Here is a 21,288-nt window from a genome sequence, read left to right on the forward strand (position 1 = left end):
TTTCACTAAAATGCCCTATATTTTGTGATAAGCATCTGCCTGATTTGGCGTGAGATGTGTACTTGCACATCTGAGATGCAGTGAGGGGGTTTATTCACGTCTCTATTTAAACTAAGAGAGTCTCAGCTTCTGGGAAAACTTGCCCGAGCACGCTCTGTGCTGAATGCTGTGGATATAGGATGAGTAAACACCTGTTCCACCCTCAGATTTCTGCTTCTACTTGGTTGGATGGATTATCATCAAAAAAACTTAATGTAATATGACTTTTAAGTTTTCTTCCCAAGGGAGAAGTTTCTGTGAAGTCAAATTCTGAGAATGTCAGCACGTGAAAGGCATGTTGAAGAAAAATAAAACCCTGTAGTTGTTCACAATTTGTTCTTTCGCAAGCTTTTTGCAGGAAAATTCTGGTTTCTAATAGGTCTATGAAATACTTTTAGATTGCTATATTTTAGGTGAAGTCTCTTCTACAAGCTGTTGCAGAGCAGTGGCATGGTAGTTGCTGGGGTAGCACAAGAGTATGGCACAGTCTTTACTTCTTCAGCCTCAAGAGGAGAGTTCAGTGTTGGAGTCTCCAGTCTTGCAAAGTACTTGAACATGTTTTCACCATGTGTCTGCGTAGCAGAACACTTTGCACGAGCATATAAAAGTTAAATGAACCTATATTGCTATACAGGAAGTAATTTCTAGTTGTGTCGGTCAGTGCTTCAATCAACTAGACTCTTAGTATTCCAGACCCAGGATTTAAAGGTCAGTTTGATATATGATGGAAGCCAGTACTTGTGCATACTGAATGAAAATGTTGCCATAGTTTATTATGATCTAGACTGTGGATTTTGGTAATTATTTCTTGAGCATGTCTTTGTATCTGCTGTTACACAGCGTACTGACTTAGGAATGAGAAATTGATTCAGTTTGATTTAATTTCGTGTAGGAAAATGGTGTTATTTCAACACAGTGTAAGATGGATGTGTTTGTTCTTAGGATGGAGCTTCTGCAATTTTCCTGGCGGCACAAGGAGGCTATCTGGATGTCATCCGACTGCTGCTTTCTTCAGGAGCAAAGGTTAACCAGCCACGGCAGGTATGCTCAACACCTTGGGGCAGAACTGTGTTCCAGTTTTTTTACAGTTATAGAAAATTAGGTTCCCATGGAGGTGTTTCACGAGAAGGCAGTTTGTGGCTGTGCCCGCATTCTCTGTTTTAATTCAGATTGGTAATGTGATTTTGATGTATCTCAGTCATTTCTGCTTGCATGCGAACTAGATCATTTTTTGGAAGAAGTGAAACTGAAAGCTCTGTTCCAGGTCTGCACCAGTTGTGTTTACACCCTATGAGTCACCATCCCTAGAGGTATTTAAAAGACATGTAGATGTGGCACTTGGGGACATGGTTTAGTGGTAGAGTTGGCACTAGTGGGTTAATGATTGGAGTCGATGATCCTAGAGGGCTTTTCCAACCTAAATGACTCTATGATTGTAAAACAGATCAAACCACTGACTGCTCATTTGAACAGCTTTGAACAGCATGCACATTTTGGCCAGGGACTAAAAACTAAATCACAACAAAACTGTATATAATGTTGATATAAGAGCCTTGCACTACCTTTTGCGACTACTGACCATTTGTGTGGTACCATGTTACCTGTGAAGGTCTACACAGCCTACCACATCCGTGAGTTCTTTAGGAAATCCTTTGGAAAGCTTTTGAAAATCGTGAATTTTAGGGGGAGTATATTGTTATCTATATATTGAAATCACCAGGCCCTCAGTACTGTGGCTTTGGTGTCAAAATTGATCTTTGACAAAAGCTTTTATTTTTAGTTTTACTTTTTTGTTTGTTTGTTCTACTTTGTCACCCCTATGCACTCTGAAACTCGAGCATGAGTGTTACCTTCATCTCTGGAAGTTCTTGAAACATGTGGAAAGTCTTTCTTCCCATTTCCAGCTGCTTACTCTAGTGGACTTGGTCCTGCAAACACATATGACCAGTGGCAGCCATAAACATGAAATTAGCTCCTTTGCAAGCAATAGGGCTGTTGTTTGATCATCAAATGATATATCTGAGCTGGATTTGTGGCTGGTTCAGAGGTCCTTGCTAGGGGTTTAAGGGCTAGATCCACTGTGCATCACTGGATGATGGTATTAGGTGAGAGATCAAGAGGCTTTCTAGGTGTTTAACCATGGGATAGGTAAGCATGCGTGGTGTACAGAGACATGTATAAAAGTTCTCTTAATTTCCAAAAAAGGGTTTCATAATTGTTTAGCTGTTTCTTGACTCTAAAATCAGCGCCTAAACAGCCAGATGTGGCAGTTGCACAGCTAGCTTTACAACCCAGCACATAGAAATGTTTGGTTAGAGACAGGAATCTCTACCTGCTTTGAGAGAACCTCCACTGTGGTCTGCTGAAACCCTGCAGGCAAGGTTGCTGTCCTGGGTCTTCACTGCACTTTTGAAATTGATGGGATAAGGTCGTGTCCTCACAATCAGTCATGTATGTCTGCCAGGTGGCTGTGATCACTGACTGCAACAAGTGAAAAATCAGCAGGCAAGAGCAAATGAACGTGAAAACTCTAATAACAGTGGACAACGTGGCATGCAACAAGCTTTGCCAGGTATTTTCAGTATTTCCTTTCATCTACACTGAAAGCCTGACAAATCATAGCTTGGCAGCAGAGACTGATCCATATGTGACTTTTGCTGCATCTGTAGGTGTCTGTGTACAGTCCTGGCTGGGGTGTAAGGAACAGAATTATTATTTGAAGTGCCCAAATTAAAGTGGTTTTCTTTCTGTTCCTACCCCCACCTCCCAGCACAGAGCTGTGCTGGCAGCTGCTCCCTGGATCGATGCATTAGCTGTTCCTAGGTTGCCTTCACACTGTCTCCCAGGAAAAAGATTAAGAAATGTTAAGGCCTGTTAATTAACACAGTCTAAAAGATCAGTATAGAAGGAAAGACCAAAGTATGCATTCATGCCTTTTGAGTCATTCAAAATAGAGCTGCTGAGCGTCAGATTTAGCTGAACCATGTTGCCATAAAAACTGCATTCTGCTAACTGTAATTATCATGCACCAGCTAATTCTTTCTGACACTATTTTTTTAGCTCTCTAATCCAATTTCTACAACATAATGTTTCACGAGGCATTTTTAAATCTTAGTTGAGGCAAATACTTGTCTCTGTGTGACTGTTCCTCCTGGCTCCTCTGTTTCATCTCCAGCAGGACAGGCTTACTTTGCTTCAGGGTACCTCCGATCCCTGCTAAGATTATGCCTGGATAAGTGCGTGGCATTTGTATTTGGGCCCACTGTAATCTGAAACATTTCCTTAACAAATGGAAATTTTTTACTGTTTAATTAGTCAAGTAATGGTTGGATGGATCTAAGTCTCTTTCTTACTAACAAACCAATTTGTACTTTTTTCGAAGGTGGCATGTTGGTCATGAGGAATGTAGCTCTAGATGGGGCAGTTTTGATGCCAGATGACTCTCACTGTCTGTTACAAGCTACATTGCTCTCACTGTGGTAGGAAACTTCCAGGCAACATTACCTCTTACTACAGGACTGCAGAGTGCCAGATGTGAGTTTATGCTTCTCTTTCCTCATGGTATCGAGCTTTTTCTCTCTACCTTGAGAATTTGGAGGCCTAATTCATGTTCCTGAGCACATGCATCTGCCTTGTATGTCTCCTCCTGCTGCAGTGGTACCAGTTCCCCTTCAGTTTGGTGTCCCACCTCCCACATCCCACAGCATTGCTCGTGACACCATAGAGCATTTCAGATGGTACTGGCTGTCTGTGTGCAGGCCCTTTAGCTCAGCTCTCAGAAGACCAAATAGTGAAGCTTCCTGGAAAGTTTTGTTCCTGCTAATGTGATTTCTCTTAGGTTTTAGTTGCCTTCTGTTCTTTCCAATATTGAGGAGCAGGGCAGGAATTCTTTTGTCATCTTTTTGTCTAGACAGAGCTGGGCACACTGTCTGACGCCTGGTGCAGGAGTGATTTCTATGCTTCTCCAGCTCAAAAAACAAAGCTATAAGATTCTTTGCCAGTGAATTTCACGCTGTTTTGGCAGCCTGTGTCTCAGCAGGCTTTAGTCTGTCTGGCTAAGTAGATTCAAAATAATCTGAAAAATAATGTTTTTTTTCTTAACACGTGGTATGCAATTACACTTACATGTAAGCCAGTAAACCTATATAGAGCAGACTACAGGCAAAAAAGCAATTTGCTATTAGCAAATTAGGTGTAGTGGTGCAAATGGACTGACGGACATAGCAGTGGAGGAGATGACACTGAGTAGCCTGAGAGTAGGGGGTCTGTGCCCCTGGAAGCTCCTACTGGTAATTCGAGGGGTCTTTCACCTCCCACCCTACTCTGACCTCTCCTAAAACTTCAAGCCATAAGCAAAAGTTGAGATTTAAAGCTGCAAAGCAAAGTCATTAGTTAATGGTAAGAGAAAGAGGATCAGAAATTTCAGTCAGGATATCTTTGGAACTGCTGGCTGCTAGATGTAATAAGGTGTAGTCCATATATACTAGCTTGTAGTCAAATATGGAAAAAACCCCCAATTTACAAACATATTGGGTGTTTAATATTGTTCTAGGAATGTAATAGTATGGAGTCTGCTGGGTGGGCAGAGGGACAAGGAAAGGAAAGTAGTGTTTGGACTTTCTTCCTGACTCAGTCTTTATTGTCTGTTTACACATGAATTCTCATGTGTAAAATGTAGTATCTCTTTTGCACCATTCACCAACATGAAAATGGACAGAAGCTCATCTATGCTGTATAAATATTATACATACTTGCATAAACCTGCATGTTAGATGCTGTTTGCTCAAAAGAATGAAAATTACCATAGTCAATGTGAGCTTACCATCAGTTTTAGAATCTTTCTTCTCTTCAGGCTAAGTCCTCCAAGACAGCCAGTCTTTCTCATAATGTATTTTTGCCTCTAGCCTATAACTGAGACACCAAGGATGATGTCTAACAGCAATATTATTTAAGGACAGTTAATGGTAGCAGTGATGTTACCCAACACTTGTATTTCCTTATGCTTCTTTTCATTTATACCTGAAAATAAGAGTTGTTCCTAAAAACTTCACTGTGAGTAAAAAAAAAGCTGCTATATTCCCTGTGCTGAGCTTGTATTTGTATTTCTTGTGTAAATACACGTGTGGATTTGCACAACATTGGTTCTTCATATAGATTAAATCGTAGGCGGCTCTCAGATATTTTCCAAATTTTTAAGGCTTTTCCAGTGTCCTTATTGCTATTTTCTAGAGCCCTCTGCTGGGGGGAGATTAGAAAAATATGAAGTGTCAGCTTACAGGTAGGGAAAACACTATAAATTGAAGAGGGACAGTTCTTGCCATTGCAGTAATATCACACGTGCTGTATACAACACAGCCTTTGTTATTTTTTAATGACAAAGAACACTCATAGCAATAACAGGATATATACTAGAATCACTAGTTTCAAAGAGTTAATTTATAGAGAAATTAGGCATGAGTGGGCAGAGATCCTGTTCCTGATTATTTGAGAATATTAAAGATCACAGGATGTGCCTTTACTCTTTCTCAGAATCAGAAAAAGAAAAGCCCAGAACATTATATCAAAGAAAGAAATAACTTTTCTGTTTCCTCGAAAAGATTAAGTCTAGCCCATAGAAAGCAGAAAACTGGTACTACAATGGTTTTTTGGATTGCATGAGCCAAGTCATTTGGCACTGAGAAGAAAGATTACTTCTTTGATCAAGGTGGAAATATTTTATTTAAAGTAAAAAGTTGATTTCTTCTGAAACTTCTCATTAAGACCCTTTTGGAAGCCTTTTGTCTTCCATTTTCAGGCCAAGTCTTCAGGCTGCTAAGGGTGGTGAGGGGAACTGGCAAGCGCTGAAGGCAGAAGCAGACACCCTCCAATGTGAGGCCTCACTTTTATGTTAAAGTCCAAACAGGCAAAGCCTTTTGTTAAAGGCCCACAAGAATCAGTTTGGCACCACATAGCTGTTGGAGTTCTCCTGTAGTCTCGATCAGGCCATTTAGAAGCAAAAGGAGAAGATGACACAAAATCAAATTCTAATTACAGTGAGAAATACTTGTAGTGCTTCAATTCACTTTTGCCTTTGAGATGAAAATCCATCACAAAGTTAGCTTATTCTGAAAGTGCATTTCATTTTTTAGGGGTTTATGCTCAAATAATGCTGTCATAGGACAATTTTTCCAAACCAGATTGCTTCATGTTGGATTCCTTGGTAATTACTTTGTTTTCTAGTGGAGCTCTTGAAGGTAAAATTTGTAAAATACTCCCCATCACTGTAAGGCAGGACATTTTTACCAGATTCCCTGAGGGTGTATAATGTAACCTGATATTGAAAGTTGATGATCATCTTGCATTGCTCCCTAGCTTCTTTAAACAACTTTCACTCCCTATGTATGGACAGCCAACTGCAGAATCTGCCTGTGCATGCTGAGGTTTGTCTGTATCTTCTGTCACATCCAACCACCTACAGTTTTAAGTACACAGCATACCTTTAGTCTTTGTGTTTCAAACTTACCCGTGTATTTTAAGCACAGAAGGTGCCTGACTGGGTTTTAACTGTTCGCACAACAATGCACATTTCTGTCCAACTATGCAAAAGAAAGCAGGTAAGGGTGGCTCTGTTCCACAAACTGAAGCAGTTCTAACTTGATACACTGACTTCCCAAGTGTTTTTGGACACAGCTCTGAATATGTCTCCCTGTAATGCAGGATTTCACTGAGTAATCAAAGTACATCCATTCCAGTAGGCTTGGGCAGTAAAATATCAGAGAGCCCAGGACATCGAGGTGAAACCATTAGCAGTATTATTTTGCTTGCAGGATGGGACAGCTCCCTTGTGGATCGCCTCACAGATGGGTCACAGTGAAGTGGTGCGAGTCATGCTGCTCCGCGGTGCTGAGCGAGACGCTGCGAGGGATGTGAGTAGCACTTCTTCCTGCACTCTATCTGCAGCTTAATGCCCCCTAGCTTTTTCAAGGGACTGTAGCTCTGACTGTCTGGAGGCCTGGTGTCCCCAGAGTCCTTCCTGTTTGCCAAGTTGAAAAGTCCCACCGTGGGTTTCCTTTTTCTTGCTGTGTCTGGGACACCTTCCCGGAGGTACCTTCTGGAATAGGGAAATGGAAATGTCCACATAGATGAGAGACAAAGGCGATCGATATATGGTGTCACTGGTTCATTTCCCCCCAGAGTTTTCACCTGCCAGAGGAACAATCCTCCAGGTGCCCTAAAACCAGCAGCACATGCTGTGGAGGTGCCTTCTCAAAGACAATGAGCAAAGGAGACCTTCCTCTCAGAGGCGTGGGTGAGAGCTGGCATTTCCCTCCAGCCAAGGGGAATGCAGGTGAAGCATCCATAACAGCCGAACTGACCTCCTCTCTCTTTTAAAGGATGGTACGACTGCATTACTGAAGGCTGCCATTAAGGGATACAACAACGTGATAGAAGAGTTGCTGAAATTCTCTCCCACGCTTGGCCTGCTTAAGGTTAGTAGTGAAACACACAGATTTTTAGACAGAATCTCAAGAAAGAAAAGGGTCTGATGAAAGACGTGGCATTTTTGACTGTGCTAGTGGAAGACCATAGGAGCTTGAGCCCAAAAAAAGGCAAGAGAAAAAGGAAATTACCTAATTTAGCCTTTAATGCCACACATAAATGAATCTTTTCAAACAAATCTGGGAATTTAATTTTTGGAATGAGGAAGCACATTGTGTCATAGAAGGAATTCTCCTGCTTTTTTTCACCTGATTTTATTTCTAATATAAATTAATTGCTCTTAACAGTGCAATTTTTAGCATTATACTCAGCCCTCTACTGCATTTAGTCAGCAAAATAGTGTCATAAGAAATATGTTGTAAGCAGATTCTCTACTTTATTTTGGTTTTCTCTGAATTCATAAAGTGACTTGAAAAATAACATATATTTGGAAGCTACTTTTTAATGACTGACCTAATTTTATGTGTCTCTGAGTCACATACTTTGATAGCCTCTGTGCATGCGACAGATTGGCAATTTGATGTTCTTGATAATGTAGGTGTTAATTACAAGTATGAAATATCTTCCACAGTTATTTGAACTGTCAGTTTGCAACCGCAAAGAAAAGGCCAGCCATAAAAAAACCCACCATTCAGCTGTCTGACAGTGAGGCCATTAATCATCAGAAAAAGAAGATAAAATGCACAGATGGTTTCCATTACTGCTTGCGCTTCTGTTTCACTTGCTAATGACTGATTTTGCCAGGCAGAAGCAAGTGCTGTGTTCATTTCACCTCTAATCTATTGACAAGGGTAATTTTTAAAAGGAAATATTGCTGTGGTAAAGTGAACTTGACTCCCATTTTTATTAAAGCATTTAAAATCACCTCCTTCATAGCCCCCTAACCTGCCAGCACCCTGTCTAAATCAGACACTAGGCCTTTGATGGCCTAATCTCTTCTGTGTTACTTCTCTCTCATTCATAGGTTTGTTCTTTACAAACATTTGTGTTTCAATGCCTTTTGCTTTCTTCCCATGTCTGGTACAAACACCTCCATTGGTATTTCTAGAACGGGACCTCTGCTCTCCACGCAGCCGTCCTGAGTGGCAACGTGAGGACAGTGGCACTGCTCCTTGAGGCAGGAGCGGACCCATGCCTGAGGAACAAGGTATGTCCTGGCACACCATCCCAGCTGAGGAGCAAGTGGGGGTCACTGAGCAGTGGAGCCGTGTGTGTGTGCCTTGGAGGTGTGGGCAGTCCATGTTTCTCTGTTGCTTTGTGGTTGCCTCTTGATCCTCTCCTGAAGCACCACCGTTTAGTCCATTAATTTCTGTATACAGTGCCCCTGGTGATGCTGGTTCTTGAGAATTTTTGTCAATCTGAGAATAAACCACTCACTCACTCAATAGAGCACCACAGATTAAATTGTTAACTATAACTAGTCATGCGCTAGCTAGGTTGCATTTTAGGGAAACAGTAATCTGTTAGTGTTTTGATAAGTCATAAGTTATATTCTTATCTCCATACTGATGTATAAGGAGGATACTTCTGCAGAAAGACGAATGTGCATCTGGGTACCTTTGATGAGAAAATTTGGTTAGAATTCAGGGCATTGCTAATACAAAAAAAAAAACTCCTCCAAAATTGTGTGCATCTTTCCCGTATCTTACTGTAAAGCTTTTAGTTTACTTAATTAGTTTTGCATTCTTTTAATAATGGCAACTTCTATGTACAATACTTGATTTTATTCTGTAAAGTGTTTTAACTTTACATATTTGATAATTTCAATGAAAATGTTTTCCTCTGACGTGTGTTTCTGAACTGTTTGCTGATAGTGTTTGATATATAGCTGGGTTTGTTAAGCTGTGAATGGATGGCCTAGTGTTAAGACCAGTGTTAAGATGGTCCAGTTTATGAGTGAGTGAATGAAAGCTTATAATACAAGTAATCAGGCACATGCTTTCTAAATATTTTGCACATTTAATATATCTGTGGCTGTTAATTTCTGTATTATTCCACTTGATGGCAGCAGAGTTAACACCAGTCACACAGTAGTCTTCATTTGGTTTGATTGGTTTGATACTATAATTTTGGTTTGATACTATAATCAATCCAAACGATGTATGAGATTTTTCTGCTACTGATAGTGATTTGCAGCAGCAGGGTGTGTAGTATAAGAAAGTCCATGGCTGTAACCTCTCCTACTGACTTTTCAAATTTTTTTTTAAGTAACGTGCAATTTGGCACAACAGAGTATATCTGAAGGACAGAATTACTGATTTTCAGAAGTAGCTTCATTATAAATGCTTTATGTTACCAAAATTGTATTCAATAAATAAAGAAGAAACCCCAAACTCATATTCTATTACTAATCTTACAGCATAGCAGTACTATTCCATAGCCAATTAAGTCTTCCCTTAGATTTTTATGGACTTTAGTACAAAGACCTGCCTCATCTCCCCCAAAAAATCAGCAGCTATGCTCTCTGTTACTAATGTGGCAGAAGCATAGGGAGCCCAAGGGATACCATTTAGCCTGGACAGTCAGCACAAAATAAGATGATCACTGAAGTTCTATGCTGGGATTATTTTGAAGACTTAAGTGAGACTTCCACATGAAAGACAATTTCTTAAGGTACCTTCAGTGGTGGAGACAGCACTGGAAAACATCACATCATTGTAATGCCCAGTTACACCTTCTTTAGAGTTTAATGCTTTTAGCCCACATTTGGGAAATACTCTTTCACTTCTGCTAACCTCAAAGTTTTTTGGTTTTGTTCCAGGCAAATGAACTGCCAGCAGAACTAACAAAAAATGAACGCATCCTCCGACTCCTCCGTGCAAAGGAAAAGCAAAGGAAAAGCTAATGCAGCCCTGTAGCAAATGCAGTTTGACAGAGACGTGCCCTGACCACAGCAGCATGACAGTAAACCCAGGCTACCTGAGAAGGGCTTGTTGGAACAGTTTGATTAGCCTCTCCGGTACATGCTCCCTGAATGCACGATGCCCTTGCCATAGGGTCACCACGGGCTAAGGCCTCCGCCCAGCATCGCTGGACACAGGACTGTGACGAGAGCGGGGTGGATCCAGGAGCTGCGTTTGCACCGCAGCCCTGCCTGTGCTCCAGGATCCCACCGCTCCCAGCACCACCGTTTGCTCCCCTACGCCTGCAGAGCACGCATCCCCACACAGGCGAGCACTCCTGCCGTATCAGACACGCATCCCCATGGCCACATACCTGTAACAGGTGCCTGGGGGTGCATGTGTGGGTTGGGAGCACTCGGCTCTTGTGCCAGAAGGGTGACCCAATTCTTGCAGCTGTTTGGATTCAGATGGTCCTGGCACAGCCCCATGGTGCTTCTGCCCTCCCTTTGGCGACTGTACTAGCTCAGATCATTCCTCTCTACCTCCAAGTGCCACGCGAGGCTAGAGGTGAGATCCTGCCTCAACATCACAGCAGGAAAGGTCCTCCTGCCAGCCCAGGGTTTTGGTAACATTTTTGCTACTACATGAGACTCCGTAAAAACGATCAAGAGCATTAAAAATTATGCCAAAAGCTATCAACCAAACAAAAATCAAGGAAATGTCCTCTCAGTCATAGGATCTTGATCTGACACTGTCCAGCAACAGAAACGCAGAGGAGCAGTTGATTTTGCAATGTCTATGCAGTGCTATGGGATCCATCCCCAACCTTACAAATGTGCATTTTTGTGAGTAGGGGAGGACCAGTTTCTTAGCAAACCAACATAGGCATAAATCCACTGGCACAAGTACATCAGAAACTTAGCTGTCGGGCACAACAAACAGCACAGACGCTATACAGGTGGTACACATATGTTCTGCACTCACAGATGTGTGACACTATGGTTTAATACCCACAGCTACTATGCAACACACTTGTAACCCAGGTCTGTGACACGAGCTAAGGGAGACGTGCACAGTATACAGGTGTTTCAACAGCTGGTGAGGGTAACACGTAGTCATACTGAACAGGCCCACTAATTAATGCAGGCATGGAAAATGAACTCTTCAACAGCAGTTTTGGCCTTTGTTGTGGTTAAGACACTTAGTGTGCTACGCCTGTGTGGAAAAAGCAGTGCAAATTGCAGGTGGTTTGTGAAGAGCTGTGTTTTAACCATGGTACTGTAAGACACCCCGTTAAAACCCAGCCATTTTTTGCAGTATAAACAGTATATACTATGCCATGTTGGCCACAAAAACATTCGAGACTAATTTATAGTGAGTTGAGGTAAAAAGTTAATTCAGTACATAAATACAGGCACTTCACCTGCCTTCAAAGATTGTAAGGAAATGAAATATTACTTGCTTAAAAAATGTCTGGCTAGGATTCAGCTGAACTGTTGCACTTTTGCTTTAGTGAGTTAAAAGGAAATCTTTTAGTGAGCTAGCACAAATGAATGTAATTTATGTAGTGAAAATTAGCCACATATATTACCAAATCATAAAGTTATTCTGTCTGTGAGTAAGTTAGGTAAGAAGTCAATGCTCTGGTGAATAGAAGTGGATGTACCTTTGCTTGCATGCTGGAATTGCTATTCAATTTCTATTCAGCATTAAAGAGGAAAGCTCTTAAGTTTTCCAACAATGTAATAAGATACCAGAAAAGTCTATTTGTTTAGGTAATTTATTCTGCTTTTAAATTAAAATAATGTTGCGCCTAAGAGAAACTTGAAGATGAACTGGTACAGAATCAAAGAATTATGCAAGATGCTTAGAGGATGACTGTATCCAGTGTTAAGTTCTGCAAAAAACTAAAAAATACTGAGCTAGCAGAAATCTCAAAAGCCTTATTGGGAACTTAAGTTGCGCAGCATTAGATGGGATTGCACTCTAACTTTTTCAACAAACAACACCGGAGAGGACAGGTTTATTTAGAGCCTCCAGTGGGATGAAGATGAACATATTGTTTTGGAGAGAACTAGAGGAACTCTAGGGCAGTCTGATCTCAATATTGAACTTTCTCCCTGAATTTTCTTCAGATCAACAATTGGGAACAACCACACACTCAAGATGAAAAGCTCTTTCATATTGGTAAAGGAGGTGAATAATCATTAGCCATGCAGTAAATACTCTTAATATCAGATGGGCTGTAGTTATCAGTCTTCCTTAAAAATGTGGAAGCATCCACTGTTGGTGAGGGTCTCCTATTTTTTCCTGATAATAGAGCATAGAAAGAGAACAAGGCAAGCCAATGGTGGTCCTGCAACAGCTGAAGTAAGCAAGCTGGGACAACAATGTGCAGGTGTCCAGTATCTGCTGGTGGCCAGGTTTATTTTCTTTGGAGAGTCATCTCACCCCAAAGGGGCAGCCACTCAACAAAGAGCTTCCTCAGATATGCCAGTCCATGGTAAGATGCACGTCTGCTCCCCACCATTTAGAGTAGGACTTTCCAAGTCCTGTATCCAGCTGCCTCCGTGAAAGGTCACCACAGCCAGGGCTCTAAACAGGCATGTGAAGAACACCTGGCGTGCTGCGTCCCATACAGAGTATCTGCTGACCTTCTTCCAAGAGGATGCAGTTACTCATTATTTTGAGTCAGTGATATTGGGCTATAGCTGGCTTTTCGTATTTCTAAATAAAATTTGAAATGTGGGGATAGCACAGGTTGAAGGGAGAGGCTTGTTGCTCTCTCCTTGCTCTTCTTACTGTTGGCTGATAGGGCACACGGGTTGGGGCGGGGCAGGGGGCAGGCTGCACGGTGGAGAACTGCCTGTCAAGTCTTTCTCTGCCCCGCTCAGGCTGAAGTTCAATCTAGTTTCATCAAAGACACTATTCAACCAAAACAGGACTTTTAGTGGAAACCTTCCTGGGGGGAGCATTTGTTTCATCTCGGAGCCTTTGGAGAGAGGGCAGGTTTTAGTTTTGGTTTCCCTGTAACCAAAAGGTGCTTATTCTGCCTGTAGATGGGCTTGAAAGTTGCAATACTGTTTATCACCATGCAATTAACCTTTTCACAAAGAAACCTTAATAGTTCTTGGTATTTATGTAGCTGTTATTATCTTTAAAGTGCTCAGTAAATACCACTGGGGTTTGTTTGTTGTTCTAAAACGGAAACCTGCTTTCACGTGGCGGCTGATTCACCAATATTGACAGTAGATCTTTGCATAGTCATGGTGCCTTTTTTGTAAGGATTTCAAATTGCTCTGTGGACGCTCTTACCTTTGTAAGTTTCTAAATGCATCACTGAGGGAAGCAAGGAAATAGATGATTTCATTCATGTGCTAGTGAAATGAAGCAGCTCTTCATCAGTTCATGGCAATAGACAAGAGTAACTTTAGACTAGAAATTAAGGGGCACCAAATTTATTTCATAGATGGCAGGATGAATCCTGGTACAATATAATGTTATGAAATAGAACTTGGACAGGTTAACAGGCCAAACTGGTTTTTGAGTTAGGTTTGGGGGGTTCTTTTCACCAGAAAGGGCCATATATATAACCATCTTACACCCCAAAAGAATCAGCTCCACTAGCACATTGCTATTAGGCTTGCTTCTCTGTACAGTCAGACCCAGGGGCCTGTCCTCTTGCCCAGTTCACATGGGATTTAGGCAGGTGCTGTTAGCTTGGTGGCTTCCCATCAGCTGCGAGTAGAAAGGATGTGCAACCAAACAACAGGCTACACCAGTGAGTTAAGGAGAAGTATATGGCATCCTTCTTTTATTTCAGTAGTGTCAAGCCACTGTAGGGTGGGGAAAGAACACAAGGAAGAGCTCATGGGGTATAGGGAGAAGTGGCATACTATGATAGTGGTGTAGCCTCAGAGGTCTCAAATACATGGAGTTTTTCATTTAGATGATCACTGCAGTGCAGTGTGCAGGAACATCTATTCAGTAATGACATAATAGGCACTGTTGTACCTCTTGCACCTCCTCTTCTTCTGGAATGAAACCATCTCACTATTGATCCACCCACCTTTGTTTATTTTAGAAGAGCTGAGAGGGTTAGAGCACAAGATCAAATAGCTGCAGGTCATATTTAATGCACTTTAACGATGATTATCTGCCTCAGAGTGAAAGGTAATTGCAAGAATAATTCACACTTCTTTATTCAGCCACTCTTGGTGACTATTGGAAAATCCATAAGCTAACCAAATCTGGTGTCTCAGAAGTTTCAGAATTGTTGTACAAAAAATGAGGTAGCACAAACCCCAGTCCATTTGTACTTAATTTGATATGAACACTGAATGGACATAAAATACAGCCCTTGCCTGGAACCCTTCAGTCATCTGTGTTAAAATGTTAATGTTTGCTGCGAGCCTAACCAAAGATAATACACAAGGCTCCTTTTTCCAGCAACAGAATATTGTACTGCACACCCAGGACTAAATGGAGTTGTGCCTTTTCACAGCAGCTCTGCTTTTGGCCCTTGGGAACGTCATGATTTTTCATACTTTTCTGAATTCCACAGTTTGTTTTGACCTGACCTTTTATGAATTTGATAAAATATATATAAATGTATGTAACTCCATGTAAGACTAATATTCTGCAACAGGAATGTTGCTTTACTAAGACACATTTTTCCATACCATCATTTCAATAAAAATATACTACTCAGATTATCTTGTTCTGCATACTTAGTATCTCTTCCCTTACTTCTGTATTCTACTCTTTCTCCTTAGTTTCCTATTTATGCAAAGGCAATTTTGCTCTATTTCACTTGATTGATTAGACTTTTATTGTTTTCCAGGTCCTCATAGATGAGATAGCATTCATGGGAAAGAAAAAAAAAAAAAACACCACCAAAAACAAAACAGGTGCTCTGGCTTGAGAAACAGGAAAACTTAATTTAGCATGACATAAGAAGGTTTGCTTCAAAGATCCAGATGTCACTGACAAACTCCCCATGACATTAATATCCATTAGGTCAGATCTGTCTGAAGGGAAGATTATAAAAAGCAACATAGGAATCAAAGGAATAAGACTGTACTTTTAGTCAAATGTGTCTTGGTAGTTCTGTTATTATTCCTGAATGTAAAACTGGCCCTTACACTGATCTGACATACTTCAGTAAAAAAAAAAGTCAACACCCTGTTGATATGCTTATTATGGTGGGCAATGGATTATGCTCTTTATAAAAGAGGAAAAGAGTTTACACAGAAAACTATATTCTTCATCCTGTGTTTGTCATCCCGGGCTTTTTGCCTTACTCCTACAATTTTCTGTTGTGTTGAGCTACATTTTAAGTCATCATCAAAAATTCCTACAGCCACAACTCAGTAAGGCATCTCCATCTATTCAGAGAATATCAAAGAAAAGTTCTGTAACTCGTTCATGGCCTAAATCACTACAAAGGATGATTTCTGGGAGTGGGAAGCTCCTTAATTTTGCACATGAAAGCATATCAAAACAGTATCAAGGAGCTGAAACTAGACAAATGCAAACTTCAAGCTGTGGTTTTTCAAGAGTGAGGATAATTATTTAAGAAACAAATTGTTGAGATGATTCCTTCATAATTGGAGTTTAAAAAAAAAAAATTTACTTTTCATTCTGAAAGACATGTTTAACCTGAAACATTCTGTGTTTGATGCAGGAATTACTGGATGAAATTATATGATGTGCTGGAACTAACTTTATGTGATCATAATAGTCCCCTTGATCTTAAAATGTATGAATCAATATACTTTTTGCTTCATCTCCTCGGTGACTTAGAGTGATACTAGCTCTCATGAGATCAATAACAAGACCATATGCCTAGCAACTGTGGCTGTAGCTGCACAGCAAAATGAAATCTGAGGCACATACCTAAGTTGTCTCTAAATAATCCATTTCACTCTCACAATGTTGACAAGGCATTTTAGCTAGACTAATGTTTTAATGTCCTGCTTTTAATGTCAAGTCAGTTGGTTCAGGACTGGCACAAGGACTTCGTAGTGCTGCACCTTGCCATGGAGCAGGGGTCAGCAGAGCCATCTGGAGTGGGCTGGTGGAGAACACAGCTAAATCAGGAAGGAGCAAGGGATGCTGCTTTTTTCTGTGGAGCTGTTTCACTGGCTTGGTTGCACAGATGGAGCATGACACTAACCTTCAATGCAGATCTGAAGCTGTCTGCAATTTCATATACAGTGCACAAGTGTGTTCTTGTGGGGTATATACATATACATGAATGCATACATACTTTGCATCCAGCATATGGATATAGGTTCCTATAAACCCCTTGGAACAGTGATACTGGAACCTCGTGATTTGCTTGTGGGAATACATTGTTTGAAGAAGAGGCAGAAGAATTATTCCACTTTCTGAAACTCCAAAAAGAGTTTCTGCATGCTCTGCCTTGGCTATGCTGCTGCATCAGACCCTGTGCACTGGGACAAAGTGGTGTAACACTGACAAAATGTCTCCAAGTCTAATCATAACTAGGCTTTTCCTCAGGTAAATTGTAGCTAATAAAGCCATCTCCTGTTCCTCCTGCCAAGTCAGATTTTGGTAGTGACCTTATGGGCTCCTCTGTGACAGTTCAGCCCTTACTCTCCACTTCGACAGCAAATCCTGAGTTCCTCACCAAGTGGCAGCATAGTGCTATTGGGGCTCAGTAAATTGATGTTAATACAAACCATACACAGCTGTTAGTAGGTCAAACTTTGAATTTGCCAGCATGTTCACAGTGTCTGGCACGAGTACATACTGCACATATTTGCTCACAGCAACAAGTGCAGAGTGTCTCCAGACTGCTGTAATCATAAGCTGTGTTTCTACAGTGTTTTCCTTCAACAGCTCAGTGGCTGACACCTTATTTTGGAGCCTTTGAGCTACATGTTGTCATGAAATTGGCACCACTTTACAGAAGAGGAATTGCACTGCCCAGATCATCCAGCAAGTTTGTAGCAAAACTGGAACAAACATTGAATCAACTGAATTCAAGTCCCCAGTTATTGCAATAAATAACTACTTCTGAGCATAATAAAAATGAAAAGAGTTTCAATTACTCCAGTGATAAATGCAGAAAGGATGTGATCTTAAAGAGAGACTAAGGGACATTCTAAGGTTAGATAGAGACACACTGGCATGGGGTTGGTAGAGCAAAATACACTAGGGCAGATAGAAAGAGGAAAAGATGATGAACAGACTTGATTAAGTATCACCTGACATACTACTTGTATACTTAATTGGGTAGTGGCAGCACCAGGCTCTGATTTGATCCCATATGGTGAAGCCAAGAGCATCTAACCAAAGTAAAAGGTACACTGAGTCATGTATAATAAAAAGCCAAGCAGGCCTCCACAGGTGAGGAAGGTGGACAAATAAGAGCTGATGAAAAGAATATGATTCACTTACAGCACCAAACGGGAAACACCAGGTTTGTTTAGTACTAGCACAATTCTGGTTTAGCTGGAAGAACAGTCTTGGAACAAGCTATAGCGGTTTCATCTGGGTCTACATAAAAATGGAGGTGTGAGAAACTGGGTGAAACTTTTCCCTCACTTGTTGCAGCTTGTCTGCACAAAGATTGCAAGGCATCCAAGGAGAATATCGTGCTTTCCCACATGCAAGGAGTTCCTTACTATAGCTCCAAATTCTTGCAAGTGCCTCTGGGTGCTATTGCAGTAGAAATAATAAAGGCTCATAAAAAATTACAGGGAATAAACAGTGATGGACTTTTTAATTGATTTTGCTGCATAGTGATCACGTACTATGTTTCCATTGGTATACACAAGTAATTCTTCAGACAGATTGCCATCTAGAAATTGCAAGGTCATCACTATTAGGTGCTTCAGCTTCTAGTGGAAGCAGTAACACAAGTTTCATTTCTGTGTTGAGTAAAGGGATGGATACACAGTAAAGCCTCCACCTCTGAAGGCAACTCTCAGGGCTTCCAGTCAAAGACATAGAACAGAACAAAATGGGCAGTTATTTTATACAAGCTTCCTGGGAGACAACTTTACACAGTTCAGGGTACCCAGTGAGGGAAAGGACCAATTGAACCTTTATGGACAATTAAAGGACTTGTTCAATGAATTAGTATTGGCCTCTTCTTCCAGGCAGGAAAACTTAGTTTTGTATCTGCTGCTGAGAACTGGAATAAGTATTCCCCATTACCTTCCAAGTGGACAATCCCTAGCAGCTATGCATAATCCAGGGTTTAAAAGGGAACCTTGTAAAATGTAACTTGATATATGTCCTTCTAAAAGAGCAGCCAGGACTGGGAATGGTCTCTTTTGGGCCATGTGTATCACAGACAAGGCAATGAGCTTTTGGCAGGATTGACCTGGGTTAACTCTTCAGGGTTGCTTTTTCCCTGCCCATAAGGAACAAGATACCCTTAAGATGACACAACCAGCTTTGTCATTGATAACACTCATGCAACTATACTTAAATTCCCATGACCTGCTAGAGACAGCTCTGCATCCTCATCCCCCAAATACGGCACAGAGCCGCCACCAAGACCGATGGCTGCAACAGGACTGGGGGCATACCCTGCTCTGGTCACCCGGCTGCCAGGGTAGAGAGACCACATAAAAACAGATACATGTTTTAGTTTCTGCATCTGCCATTATGCAAGATTTCAGTGTTTATCAGTCTTCAAACCTACACCACTTAACTTCAGCTTGTGAGTGCAAAAAGGCAGAACTCCGAGAAATTGCACCAGAATAACAGTGTGAATTTAGGCAGCCATATAGAGTATCCATACGAGAGTCAGAGAAGTATTAAAATACTATCTCTTTTCTCTGTTTATGCTATAGGTAGTAGACAAGTGTGATGTTATGGACTTAAGTATTTTACAGTGGAAATTGTCATTGCAATAGCTTCCCTTTTGCTTGTTTTTCATTATAAATTGCTTCTCTCTCACCTATGATTCTTAAATCACTTATTCATTATGCAGTGCATTCAGAAAGAAAATGCCGTTTCTGTTTTGTCAGTTTTACTATCCTTCACCTTTTTCACAAGCATTGAAGCAAGATTCTTGCATTTTTTTAACCTGTAGCTGTGCAAGCTATTCTGACTGCATCCTCTGCCTATGTGGAATGCCTAGAAAATGTGGCAACTTGTTCCCCTGTCTCTAGGATCACACTGCATAGTCCCAAATAATTCTTTTTTTTATTACATGAAAATTAAAATACAATGTAACTTTAACTACTCTAGCTTTGTTTCAAAGCAGTTTCCCAAATGTCAAGTCCTTCATCTGGGATCAAATAATCACACAGAAAAGTACAAGATGGACAGCAGCTAGAGGGAAAAATAGTTTGGCAGAAAACACTAGGGTAGTTGGGCTGGGTGAGACGCTGAACATGAGTCAGCAGGCTGTATCATCAGCAAGGGGGCAGCCAGTAGGTCAAAGGTTGGGGTCATTCCTCTCTCTTTGAGACTGGAGTACTGTGCCCTAGTTTGGGCTCCCCAGAAAAAAAAAGAAAAAGAAAAAAAAAAAAAAAAAACAACCAAAAAAACCAACCCTGATATACTTGAGTAAATCCACTTTACTGCCATCAAGACAGCTAGGGCTGTTGGAGCACATGAGCTTTGTTTGCTCAGCCCTAAGCAGAAAGCTGTCTCTGGGGACATCTTACTGCTCTCTGCTGCTACCAAACGGGAGATTGTGGAAAAGGGAGAGCCACACTCCTGTCAGGCAGGCACCATAAGAGGTGCCTCAAGCTGGAACATGGGAAAATCTCTTCAGATACAGGAAAAACCTTTCGCTGCAAGTGTGGTCAATCAGTGGAACAGTTTGTCCAAAGAGGCCGTGAAATCTCCATCTCTGAAGCTATTCATAACGCAACGAGGCAATTCCCTGAGCTTTAACAGGATTCTGTTCTCAGCAGAAAGTCGGATTACGTGACCCTCAGGAGGTCCCCGGCCAACATGTTAGCCCGCGAGGCTATGACACCCAGACTAGTCCGCATTTTTGTCAGCAGATGGCAATGTCAGCTAAATTACATGTTTTATTCCAGCAGCGCAATGTGCATTAACTATCTGGAAAAGCAATAAAGAGTCTGGGATGGCAGTAAAGAGGTGGGGAAATCAGAGAGAGAATGCCTCACCCCGCTTTCAGTGTGCCTCCTCCCAGCCAGGTCCCAAATTGATCCCAAACAGGAGTCCAAACGCGCAGAGCCCAAGCAAACAGAGCCCAAACAAACAGGTTGCTTTGGCAGAGCGCAGCCAGCACTCCCAGAACTGCTGATTGCGACACGGCCGGGTCCCCGGTGTCAGCGCGGCGGGAGCGGCCCCGCACCGGGCACAGCCCCGGGGCGGCGTGCCCGGGGTGCGCTTGGAAATCACGAGGCAATGACTCTGGAGCCAAATTAAGGCGCTTTTGCCAAAACCGGGGGGGGGGGGGGGGGGGGGGGGGGGGGGGGGGGAGTGTTTAAAGCGACTTTTGCAGATTCACAGACTACGCGATTAACACTTCCGCGCCCGCACGAAGCCGCTGCTCGGCTGCCGGTACAGCCTGGGCGGGATTGTCCGTCCCGGGAGAGGCACGATTTCGCTCCGGTACTTGGACGAGCTGCAGCGCCGGAGACCATCACAACATCAAGCCCATCTCAGTGCAGCTGTGGCGTGATGCGAGGCCCCGCCCGCCGCTGCCGCCGGGGGAGCGGTGCTGGGGAGGCGGTGCCGGGGAAGGCGGTGCAGGGGCGGGCGGTGCCGTGAGAGGCCGTGCCGAGGGAGGTGGTGCCAGGGCGGGCGGTGCCGAGAGAGGCCGTGCCGAGGGAGGCGGTGCCGGGGGCGGGGTGGCGGCCGCGGTTGGCCGCGGCTCTCGGGCGTGGCCCCCCCCGCCGCTTCCACGAAGGGGCTGGCGGCACCGCCCGGGCAGGCGACAGCGGCCCTTCCGGACCTGCGC

At 42.3% G+C, this 21,288-nt stretch overlaps 1 protein-coding gene across 1 annotated transcript in view; it reads left to right on the forward strand.

Moving 5' to 3' along the window:
• Positions 1 to 13,033, forward strand: part of ANKRD29 (ankyrin repeat domain 29) — a 31,841-nt gene extending 18,808 nt beyond the window's left edge. The window contains exons 6-10 of the mRNA XM_027887573.1: positions 982 to 1,080; positions 6,846 to 6,944; positions 7,413 to 7,508; positions 8,567 to 8,665; positions 10,280 to 13,033. Coding sequence (XP_027743374.1) covers positions 982 to 1,080; positions 6,846 to 6,944; positions 7,413 to 7,508; positions 8,567 to 8,665; positions 10,280 to 10,363 — 477 coding nt within the window. The 3' untranslated portion in view covers positions 10,364 to 13,033. The remainder of the gene's footprint in view (positions 1 to 981; positions 1,081 to 6,845; positions 6,945 to 7,412; positions 7,509 to 8,566; positions 8,666 to 10,279) is intronic.
• Positions 13,034 to 21,288: the final 8,255 nt, after the last annotated feature.

This window comes from Empidonax traillii, unplaced genomic scaffold (genome assembly GCF_003031625.1).
Source record: "Empidonax traillii isolate 1590-97213 ecotype Southwest subspecies unplaced genomic scaffold, ASM303162v1 scaffold215:size2007263, whole genome shotgun sequence".
Taxonomy (NCBI): domain Eukaryota; kingdom Metazoa; phylum Chordata; class Aves; order Passeriformes; family Tyrannidae; genus Empidonax; species Empidonax traillii.